We start from the raw sequence: 12,279 nt of genomic DNA on the forward strand, positions 1-12,279 counted from the left end.
TACTCTGCAAACCCACTGGCTATCACCAAAGATTCATTCATGAAGCCATCCAGATATTTCGACACAGACACAATGTCAACCGAGAAGATGGGCACAAACTGAGCAATCATTGGAAGGACGTTATTAACCAGTTTAAGTCATAACTGGCTGTGATGTTTCCATCCTACCTTCCGATGTTGGCAGTTGTTTTCGAACAGGGTAAATGTCTCACACTTACACAGCCGCCGTTGCTCGTGTCCTCGATGTGACGGTGGCGCTGGGATCTTACATTGACATGCTAATCTCTCCGATCTTACATTTACATGCAAATTTCTCACTTTAACATCACTAGCCCCGCCCACTTTGTTTATGACCCTTGGGCTACACCCATTTATTTATTGTTTATGACCCTTGGGCTACACCCATTTAAAACCTTCAAAACAGCCTGCCTCAGCAGCTTCCCCCCTCTTTTCTTCTCCTGATGACAATTGCTTGTGTTGCGATCGAAACGTCGTGATATTTTGTATTATTTTTCATTCACTTTATTTTTATTATTTTATTGTTATTATTTTTTCTATCTACGTGACTTTACCGAAAGACCCAAAGAATATGAATTCCTGCAGTCACGAAAGCTTTAAGTCAAGATTTTATTAATTTAATTCTTGCTTCAAGAACGAATATACATTCATCGTTGTTATTATGTGTAGCTGTAATCAGTTGTAGCCTTGAGGAGTCTCTGTGCCTGCATGGAGAAAAATGCATTTCACTACGTAATGCAGTAATCTGTCAAATATTCCTCCTATTCATGGAGATATCCTCTGGCATTTGTGGCAATAGATGAGGTTTGTCTCTTCATTCCAGCACTGCAATGTGATGTCTTCTTCGCAGATAAAGTCCAGAGAAGGGTTTTGTGCCACAGCATTGCTTTGTCTTGGCACTGTGGCCAGGCTGTCGCTGCTTCACTTTCACGCTGTGCTCAGAGCTCAACCCTGCGTCGCTGTGCCTCCCTTCTCTCTGAGAAGTCCTCTGCGTGCATGTTTGTGCTAACGTGGAAATCGGCAGCATCATGGCACAACGGGCACACCGTTGTTACAGATTCATTCTCACATTGCATGCTGGCTTCCTTCATCCTGCTGTGTGCTTTTCTTTATTCTCACAATTTCATTCATCATCCAACATTTAACTGAATAAATGTTTTACTGGGATGCATTATTTATTTTGTGGGTAATAATTAATGACATCTGGGTAACGGTCTTAGCTGGTGATGTAATGATTCACAGATTGATATCGATTCTTACCATTACTATGCATGCAAGGAATTCTGCATGTAAAAATATTAATGGTTAAAAATATCAGTGCACAATACCAGCTGTGAATATGTTTCAGAAATGTGGTCGTTGACAAAATAAATGAAGCAAAAACTGAGAAGTGCATCGCTAGAAGGAACGATGGCCGATGGTCAAGAGCACTGATGGAGTGGCAGTCGAGGGACAGAATGTGTACGAGGGGATGTATACTGGGGAGATGGAGCAATACAATCTGCTCGTTTGCAGGTGCTGGGTGGATTTTTGCATTGTAGGATCGTGAGTGATGGTAACATGTGGAGGACTTTATCCAATAGTGGATTCATCATGTATGATGATAATAACGAACTCGACTAAAAGAAGTTCACTGCAAAAAGGGTCTCATGCACGGAGGGGTAAGGAGTGACTTGACTGTCACATTTCATTGGCAGGTCTAGTTTGCATTCTCACTCTCTTACTTTTGTACTTCTATGCGAATGACAGCAGAACAAATCACTATTCTGTTATCAAAACGCTGCTACCATTAGAACCCACACATCCTGGCAAGGAGAAGCGGCTTCTCAATGAGCCAGCACGCCCTTTTCGTAGTCCTGAGATTCATCTTCATGCAGCAAGCGCACATGTTCAGGCCACACACATTCTCCGTGTCTGTCACTATTTGTTTTACTCGATGTGTTCGTGTCTCTCTTTTTCTGGTAGATAGATCTTCTTCCACCGTCTGCACAGGGCCCACGTAGTTTTACAAAGCAAAACAAGTCATAGAATGTTTGAGTGAAACCGTATATTATGGGGTACATTTTGTAGAAAATTTTGACTTGGACATTTTTTTATAAGATAAAAAAGTCATAGGCAGACAAGAAGCAGATTGTCTTGAGTCCAGACTTATATAGGGGTATGTAGTTGACAGCGCACGTGGCTGATAGGAGGGCCGTCCAGATTAGGGAGGCAGCAGGGAACAAGGAGCAACTGAGCAAAGGTTGACTGGGAGTTCCCACAGAAGGCCTCGGTTTGCCGGAGCGGAGATTACATGAGGAGGAGGAGGAGAGTGAGGTGAGAATGGAGCGGTCCAGCCTGCCACGGTCGTGGTAAAGGCAGCGAGCATATACGTGGGATCATAGCAGTGCAGCACAGCATCAGATTTGCCAAACTACCCTCTGCTGTCCACAACATAGCCCCGCAGCCTTTAAAACATGTTATGCATGCTGTTCACACATCAAACCACCAAGCTAAACCCCACTTTGTTTCTAATATCTTAAGAGATGTTTGAATGCTGAGTGATGTGGTCAGATGTTGGAATATTCCCACTGGTGGTAAAATGCTAAAACTCAGCAAGGCACAGGGAGGATCTTCACTACTTTTTTGAGTCGGAGGTCACACTTGTGTGACCTCTCTTTGTGGGTAATATCAATTAGGGATCCAGCGCACAACATATACAAATGCATCTGATTTCGTTCCAACATTTAGATGTGACAGTAAAAACGTAGTGCAGTTTTAAAATGAAGGTGAAGTGTTCATGTATGAGATTTGCTTTTGACTAAATCACGCTGAATGTGCCTGATCGCATTGGATCTCAAAAGCTCAGCAGGTTGTGCCTGGGTAGCGCCTGATTTGGTGATCAACTACATACCAGGAGGATTGAATCTTTCCATCCTATCTTTTGAGTGTTGTCCCCTCATGTATGTAGGGTTTTTCCACGTACTCCAGTTTTCCTCCCACAAGCCAAACCACTCATTCAGAGGATTGGTCAAATATCCGATTGCAGGGCTCTCCAGACGACGACTCTTGATACACCTCAAGACTTTTCTCAATAGATGACTATTGACGAATGTGTTGAGTTTTCTTGAGACTCGAGTGAACTTTCCCAAGGAATGAATTGACGTCATTATATTGTATGCAATCTGCCAAAGTGGAGCAGTGAATCGTGGTTAGGCCAGATGTCATACTGATTGGACTCAAAATCGGAAGGTTGTAGATTCAAATCCGGGTCGGAGAGCAGCACTACTTCCTTCATGTTGGCTAAACAGCATGAGTAGGACATTCGCTGTGATGGTTCTCTGTAGGGACTGCCTTCTGCCATAAAAATCTGTGATTTCCACCACTGGTTCAGGGCTGCCAACATAAATAAGCATCCTCCGTTTAAATATTGGAGCACTTTTACTTTGACCGTTTTTACTGATACGCACGCACCATGTAAGAAGATACAAGCCAACCTGGAAATGTACTGTACACTGGGGTGCTGGATTCCGAGTAAACAGCCTTGGAAGGTTTTCTGTTGTGTCTCGAGTTGAGTTGTGTACCTAAAATCAATTGCCATTTCCAATGTTTCACCAAAAGACTTTCAACAGCTTATTGGTGGAGTTCCCTGGGGATGATTTACGTAAAATGCAGCTGCTGTTGGATTTCGGTTTATGTAACACAATTTGTATTTAGAAAGCATCTGCATATGGCTGGTCCCAAGGTGCCCTACTTGGCTATGTGCATAATGTTCGGAGCATGTGTTCCCATTACCCTGGCTGCCCGTGGGACCCTGTGATTCAATTTGAGTTGTTGGTCTCACAACTCCAGGTTCACCGTGGATTCCTTCGTGACATTTCCTAAAATTCAGACTGGCCCGCTTCCAGCGACTATTGATCAGGTGTCGGCTGTGACAGTAACCTCGTGCTATTATAGAGGTTCACAGAGGTGGCACCCCCAGATTTAGTTACACCTTAAGTGATTCAGCTAAAATCAATGCCAGACAGAACATTCAAAGCTAATTTAAAATAAGCATTCTCTGCGCTATGTTTGTAAGCTCTCGTTGACAAGTTTTGTATTTAGCTGATAAAGATGACTGTGTACATCTGTTTACCAATAGCTAGCACTCTAGCGGTGGATAGTTCCTGCCACAATATATATTTTTCGGAAAGTTCCTACTCAAATGTCAGCTGTGCACGTCAGGGCGAGCAAATGTGTCGTGGAACAAGCGTGCAGACATCGCCCGTCACGGCGCAGCACTTGGAGTGCACTGCACGACCTGCCACTGCGGACATTGCAGCAGCAATAAGATATAATGGGAATTCTCATAAACTATCATGTTGGCCAGCGGCTGTGTGGTTTGTAATATAAAAACACATGCAGAGGCAACCGGGAGACGCGCAGGTCACGGCGCTCAGTTGGTAGCGCTCAACACTTGTACTTGAATCTGGGTTCCAGCCACCCGTCATAGAATTGAGTTCTCAGGTTTAGCAAGTTAATAACAAAATGAATACAACTTATAACATGCACATATTTCCTGATTTAGGTGAAACTTATTAAAAACAATATTCTACATCAGTGTAAAAACTCATTGTACGTTATTTTAAGCATTGTGGGTAATACATTAAATAAGGTAATATTCATTCTTCTGTCTTTTGGTTGAATGTGCGAGTAGAAAATGGGTAAAAGGTGCAGAGCCAGTGCTTAGCAACCATCACTAGAATTACAATAATTACCGAGCAATGTTGAAGCTGTCGGCATAGCTGAGAGCTGAATTCAGCAGTCACTAGGCACTAATATCTACAGTATCAAGGGTGCCTAGCACGGTCCTTCATATTGTCTTGCAACTAGAAATATTAACCCTATAAGCAGGTCAGATATAAAAATAAATTACATCTAACCTGGAACGTAATATTGTGATGAAAGTGAAGTGTAAGTACTGCATAAATAGTTGAAAGTTCACCGCTTCTACAGTAAAACAGTTCAATGTTGGAGTCCCTATCTATTGGACAAATGACAGCATCATTTCAGATCACACTAAATTGCCTTGGGTGGCAGTAATGAGATGGGGAAAGAGTTCCAGACACAATTGCATCTCAGAGGAAATAAGTTTTTAGTAAATGTGGGTGCCAAGGTATGGAGGCAGATTTTGTGACAGGATTAATTTCAATGACAGCAGAAAGACATTTTCTTACAAAATTACAGTTTGCTCTGAGCACATGGCACTGCTGAAATTTTAGATAAAATCTCAATTATCAAGGTTTACTTGGCAGAAAAATTGTTACATTGGGAATTGAAGAGACATGTATCCATTTCCAATCGGCACTTGTTTAAATATGTGGGTAGTGGTGGCGCAGTAGACGGCTCACTGTGCGACCATCCAGGCAAACAGTTCAATTCCTCAGCGGCAAGTGGTATCTGAACCTGCTCTGGGTCTTCCCGAGGTCAACCACCTCTGAAACAAGCACATCGTGAGTCGGCCGAGCCTCATGGCCATACCCACCCCCCGTGTAAAATACCAGTCTTATAGGACCTTTAATTATTGAAAATGTATAATTCGCTTAGTTCCATTAAAATTTCCATAACTCAAGGTGGCCGGTTGGCTCAGAGGTCAGAGCACTGAACTGGCATAGCTGAGCTCCTGAGTTTGAAGCTAGGCAGCCAACCGTGACTAAACCGGGTTATCTCGTGCTGTGTGATCATTGTCTTCACCCGGTCGATTAAAGAGATTTCAGAAGTACGTCTGTGCAATATTTTGTGGACTGTTCTCTAACATGAGGTGATACAGTGCTCTGCCAGATTTTTTTTAGTAAATTCGGCGTCTTACTACTGATGCTAGATACAATGGATTGAAGGATTGAGACAACCGAGAGGTAGTTTTCTATCAAAAGCTAAATGTGGCGCATTCAGCATTGAATGGTTTTAAAATACAAAAATTATTTAAAAATACTTTTTTTAAACACGCTTTAATGAAATGTACTGTCCTAGCTGCCCCTCCCCCTGCCCCCTTCCCCCATCGCCCCTCCCCTCCTTCCACATCCCCCGCCCCTGGGCGTGGCTCCCCGAGGCTTGCCGTGACGTAAGGGACCGTGGTGATTTACAGGCAACGTGAGTCGAGCGTCGACAATTAGAGCCGTAAAAAAGATTGTTTAAAAATACATATTTTTAATTTTCAATGATAGAATATAGTATTGTCATCAGTATGACATAAGTATTCCAAGTTTGCAGTCGATACGACATTGGGAAGAGGGTTGAAATTGAGTTACAAGATTTGAGGATACAACAGTCGGGAATGAGTTAAATAAAAGCGTGTAAAATGTAAAAAAAATTTCGATTTAAATATACGCTCCAAGCTTGGTGGTGTTTCATTTTTCACCTGAGGACGGCTGCTTGCGTTGTGGCCGAAACGTCGTGAGAATTATTTTATTATGTTTTATTTTTATTATTGTATTACTTCCCTTCTATGTGACTTTACCGAAAGAACCAAGAAAATGTAAAAAAAATCTATATATTTTTTTAATGATAGAATATAGTATTGTCATCAGTATGACATACCTATACCAAGTTTGCATTGGGAAGTGGGTAAAAATTGAGTTAGAAGATTTTTTGAGGATACGACAACAGACGGAGTGAGTTAAATATAAGCGTGTAATAATAAAATACAAATCAGCTTCTTCCAGCATTGTTTTAGCCATGGTTCAGTGGTTTAGTGATTTGGTGCTTTGAGTGGCAGATTTGTGCCAGAAAAGGTGCCACATGTGTAATCAAAATTAACTTGACTTGACTCTATTTGATCGATTTGGCGTGGAAATACTCAACTGTTAATGGAAACCCAATAAGTAACTGGACACCTAATGATAGCCACAATTTTACACTGCACACACCGACACGTGTTTGCATAGTTTCCTATATTTAACATTGTTACTCATTCACAACGTAACAGCCACCTTACTCTGCTGCAGGTCTTTCTTGGTTAGAGAGAAGCATGTCATGTCATTGGGCTCTTGCCTGGTCTGACATCAAAGTTATTGATAGCTCGATTCATTATTTAATATATTGAGCAGATACCCTTTGAAAACAGGGCTCCTTCTAGATTTGAAGTTTTCGTGACTGCAAGGGTCCATACTTTTTGTTTTTTTCGGTAAAGTCACGTAGGTAAAAAACGAAATAAATTAAAATGAAAACAACTAAATTAGATCACGACGTTTTGGGCGCAACATAAGCATCCGTCGTGATTTAATTTCACAGTGCTCCTGCCGATTCTGTGCCGCCACATTCTCTCGGAGCCAGCTTGCCCACTCTACCATAGCCGGCAGCATTAAATACTTGCCATCCCGCCTTTCGTTTGTACGTCAGTGGAAGCCTCATACTGCATGCACAGGGCTCCAACAGCTGTCAATTTGGTTGTAGACTTGGCAGGTGGACAGCGCTACGGGTGTCATTCCTGCCGTACCATTTTGTATGAATACCTCCTACGCTGTACAGTGATCATATTGTGCAGGTTATTGTACCATCACCTACAGTTCTATGAGGATGCTGCCACAGTGGTGTGATGGTTAGCATAGCTGGGATTGCAACCCAGAGGTTGCCAGTTGGAATCCATGTTCTGGAGCAACCATTAAAACAATGGTGCAGGTTTCTCAAATCAACCCACCGCCGTCCAAGCAGCGGTATACATGGGTGCGTTTGCGATTTTCATCTGCTTATTTTCATGGTTTGTATATTTTACTGCGCAGGCTCTACTGACAAGTGTGCATTTGAAACGTGTGAACTGTTCACGAGTTTACTTCTGGCAGCCAACTCTGTGCCATCACCATGTGATATTTTGTCACATTGTGATGGCTATGCCTATTCATAGCTATAGCAGCTTCAAATATACAAGCCGTGGATCGTGTCATTTCCACGTCAATAGAAGGTGAGCTCAAGATATGTTGAAAAGAGGATATATTGTCGCACAGATAGAGATGTGTATGTGGCAGAAGGATTCAATGCATCTGTGGGAGCCCTGAGCCAACGCTGCTGTAGGCCCTGGATCATTTCTAGGCAGTGTTCGCAGCCAAATTTTCGCCGAATCTGCTTTAATAATCACAGCAGTGTGCTTTTTTAACCAGCAATGCCTCAATGAGTTTAAATACATTTTCAGAAGGAGCTTGTATTTTTTATGTTTGGTCAATAGCTGCTAAAAAGTGTTTGGAGAAGATCACAGGTGCAGGGTATCACGCTTCAAAGTCCACACGGGCCGGTGGGAAAACCACTTCTCATACGCTACCTGGCCCCCTCACTATTTGACGTCACCTTTTGGTTTTCCACTAAATTAGGCCGAACAGCTTTCGTAACTAAAGTGAATAAACACTTAACTTGAATGTGGCGGAACACAATGTATGATTGCGAAGTAAGGTTGCTACAAGATGCGTGGTAACTAATGGAGTAGCTTGCAATGCAAGGTGTTCCAGAGCTGTTGCTTGGCTAAATGAGAGGCAATGCTGGCAAGGAGTTCCAGAAGGACTTTGCTTCATCATTTCACTGGCATTGTCCAAACATCACGATGCTGAAATATTACCTAGAAATTACTCAATTGTGGGAGTCTTAAGACTCAGCGAGGCTATCCTGGCTAAACATTAGTCATCCACTAACTGCTTAGTTGTTTCCTACATTAACATTAGTTTAGTTGTTTCTTACATTAACATTAGTTGTTTCCTACATTAGCTGCCCTGCCCATGCTGCTGACATACTTGGGCTACGCCCATCTCTAAACCTTTATACACAGTTTGCCTTTAGAGGCTAACCCCCCTTTTTATTATAATTATTCCACGCTTTTATTTAAATCACTCTGTTGTTGTTGTCGTATCCTCAAATCTTGTAACTAAATTTTATCACACTTCCCAATGTGGCATCGACTGCAAACTTGGTATACTTATGTCATACTGATGACAATACTATATTCTATCATTAAAATTAAAAAATATATTTGTAAACATTTTACACGCTTTTATTTAACTCACTCTGTTGTCGTATCCTAAAATCTTGTAACTAAATTTCAACCATCTTCCCAATGTGCTATAGACTGCAAAGTTGGTTTACTTATGTCATATTGATGACAATACTATATTCTATCATTAAAAATAAAAAAATAAAAATTTAAACATTCTTTATTATATGTTATGTTTCGGCTTGGGTCTAATTGTCCACGCTCAACTGACGTTGGCTGTAATTGACCACGGCCCCTTACGTTGTGGCAAGCCTCGGGGCCACTTCCTGGAGTCGTGGAGTTCTGCCATTACTCGTACGGTACATTTCATTAAAGCGTGTTTAAAAAAAAAGTTTTTTTAAAAAATATTGCTTATTCCTGATGACGACCACTTGTGTTGCGATCGAAACGTCGTGGTTTTTATTTTTATTTGATGTTATTCAGGTTAGAATCAGGCTACAGTCTACATTATAGACTGCCAGTAGACTCACCCAGCTTAATAACCAAGCTACAGTCTACATTAGTGTTTTTTTTATTCACTTAATTTTTTATTATTATTTTTCTATATACGTGACTTCACCGAAATAACCAAATAACAATAATACGTAATTTTAACTTAGATATATAAAGTTAGAATATAATTATTATTCCACGGTTGCACATGGCGATATGTTCAGACGCTAACTGCCAATGTTGAGGTCTGCTCTCCCAAACCGAGAGGGCTTTAGGAGAGAGTTTGAGTCGTTTTTCTCTTCCTCTGTTGAAGGAGCGCAGACTCCAGTGGTTTACTGTTGGGTCCATAGTTAATGGTGTTCTTCAATGTACATGTATAGTAACATGGATGTCATCATCAATGTACATGTAGAGTGACATGGATGTCTTCTTCAATGTACATGTAGAGTGACATGGATGTCTTCTTCAATGTACATGTAGAGTGACATGGATGTCTTCAATATACATGTAGAGTGACATGGATGTCTTCATCAACGTACATGTGGAGTAACATCGATGTCTTCATCAATATACATGTAGAGTAACATGGATGTCTTCAATGTACATGTAGAGTAACATGGATGTCTTCATCAATGTACATGTAGCGTAACATGGATGTCTTCAATACACATGTAGAGTAACATGGATGTCTTCTTCAGTGTACATGTAGAGTGACATGGATGTCTTCAATGTACATGTAGAGTAACATGGATGTCTTAATCAATGCACATGTAGAGTAACATGGATGTCTTTATCAATCTACATGTAGAGTAACATGGATGTCTTTATCAATCTACATGTAGAGTAACATGGATGTCTTCATCAATGTACATGTAGAGTAACATGGGTGTCTTCTTCCCCGGCAGTGAGAGTGGCAGGGGAGAGTGCCGCTGGGCACAGTCGGCGCGTGCATCGCAACCACCAAGCCAGCCACTCGGCGTCCCACCACTCGCACCCCCACGGGCATCGCGCCTCTCGGCCACAGCAACACCACTCCTCTCCCTGCGACAACGGCACGGGACACCCCACCGGTGAGAGGGCCCACCCTCCCACGCACGCACAGGGACAGAACGCAACGCGGCCAGCAACTAAGAGCACGGTCGCGTTTATAAGAATGTTATAAGGACGTGAGAGAAGGGACTAAGGGAGGGAATTCTAAAGTGGAGCAGTGCAAAGGTAGAGGCTGAAACCCAAATTTCACGCGATGGGTTTTTTGTGCAGTCATTTATTTTATGTTTATGTACGTATGTGTATCTGTATGTGTGTCTGTATGTATGTGTGTCTTTTGTATATATGTGTATATCTATGCATGTGTATGGGGAGCGGTAGTGTAGTGGTTAGCGCGCTACGCTTAACCGGTCATGAGTCTCCCCTAGGTCGACTCAGCCTCAAATGAGTACCAGGTGTGGTGTGTAAACATCACCACTGGGGAGACAAAGGCGGCCGGGCGTGGTGTTGGCCGTGCTGGCTTTTAGAGTTGCTCGCTAACAGCACTTGCCCCAACAGTCTGGTCAGGCTATACAGGGGATTTTTGTCTTTGTATGTTTCTATAAAGTGCATGTATGTGTATGTATGTGTATCTGTATGTATGTGCGACAGCGATGTCCTCTGGCTCCCACATTATTTAACATATTTTTCGACCACGTAGTTCGTGAAGCCTTTGATAGCTGTACCAGACGAATTTACATCTATTACAGATACAATGTGAGGCTGATTGATGCCCGGATGCGGTCAAGGAATGGCTCCCTATTGGTCAACCACGTTATGTATGCCGGTGATCTGGTAATTGACGCTCACTCAGAGGAGGAGTTGGAGGCGCTGTTGCTGAAACTGGAGCGTGCCACTAAGAGGTGGGGCCTTACCATCAGCACCACCAAAACTAAGCACCATCGGGCACTCCACCCCCACAACTCCCAATTGGTGATGGGGCAGTTGCAGAGAGAATGGAGAGTTTCCCATACCTGGGCAGTGTGCTCATGACCGGCTCCGGTTTGACAGCAGAGGTCTCACTCAAAATCAGTTGAGCGGCACTATCTTTTCGTCGGTTGCGTAACGCTGTGTGGAAGCTACCTGGTCTGTCGCTCCACAGGAAGCTTAAAGTTTTCTCGGCCATGGTCATTCCCTCCCTTCTCTATGCTTGAGAAACATGAACCCCCCCTAATGGAGCATCTTCGCCGATTGGAAACATTTAGGCTGGCCTGCCTACGATCCATCCTGGGTTTAACCAGGCTGGATTGTGTGAGGAGCTCACAAATCCTTGAAAGATCTGGGCAAAGTCCCATCGGTGAGCTCCTCCGGCAGGCAAGGCTGCATTGGCTGGGTCATGTAGCCCGCATGCCCAGTCACCGCATGCCTAAACAGCTTTTGTTCAGCAGGATAGAGGGGGCTAAACTGGCGCGGCATGGGCTAGAGAAGAGATGGAGTGATGTGGTACAGGAGGATGTGGAGTTGAGTGGACTTGCCAATGACTGGTACCAGCGGTGTCAAGATCGGCCTCTGTGGAGGAGGCTCGTGAAAGACGCTGCTGGGAAGTTGGAGGCAGTCGCCCTCCAACAACAACGGAGGGCGGAGGAGCGACGCTCACAACAACGAGCGGAGCGCCGGGTGGCTAAAGCACAGCAAGTTGGCACAGTAGGGGCCACAGGTGGTGCATCAGCCAGTCATCTCAGTCATCTCAGTCAGTCGACCCGTGGCACGTGGGTCTGCCCCGTGACCTCCTGCCAGCGGGCGTTCGATACTTCACGTGGCCTCAAGGTGCACATAGCCTGGCACAAGCGTCATGGTGACGTCACCGCCACTTAG

General features: G+C 43.3%; 1 protein-coding gene across 7 annotated transcripts in view; it reads left to right on the forward strand.

Moving 5' to 3' along the window:
- Positions 1–12,279, forward strand: part of LOC144945546 (contactin-2-like) — a 355,729-nt gene that overhangs the window by 83,437 nt on the left and 260,013 nt on the right. For all 7 annotated transcript variants that reach the window (XM_078874004.1, XM_078874009.1, XM_078874008.1 and 4 more), the window contains exon 3: positions 10,344–10,508. In XM_078874004.1, coding sequence (XP_078730130.1) covers positions 10,344–10,508 — 165 coding nt within the window. The remainder of the gene's footprint in view (positions 1–10,343; positions 10,509–12,279) is intronic.

Source organism: Lampetra fluviatilis, chromosome 38 (genome assembly GCF_964198595.1).
Source record: "Lampetra fluviatilis chromosome 38, kcLamFluv1.1, whole genome shotgun sequence".
Taxonomy (NCBI): domain Eukaryota; kingdom Metazoa; phylum Chordata; class Hyperoartia; order Petromyzontiformes; family Petromyzontidae; genus Lampetra; species Lampetra fluviatilis.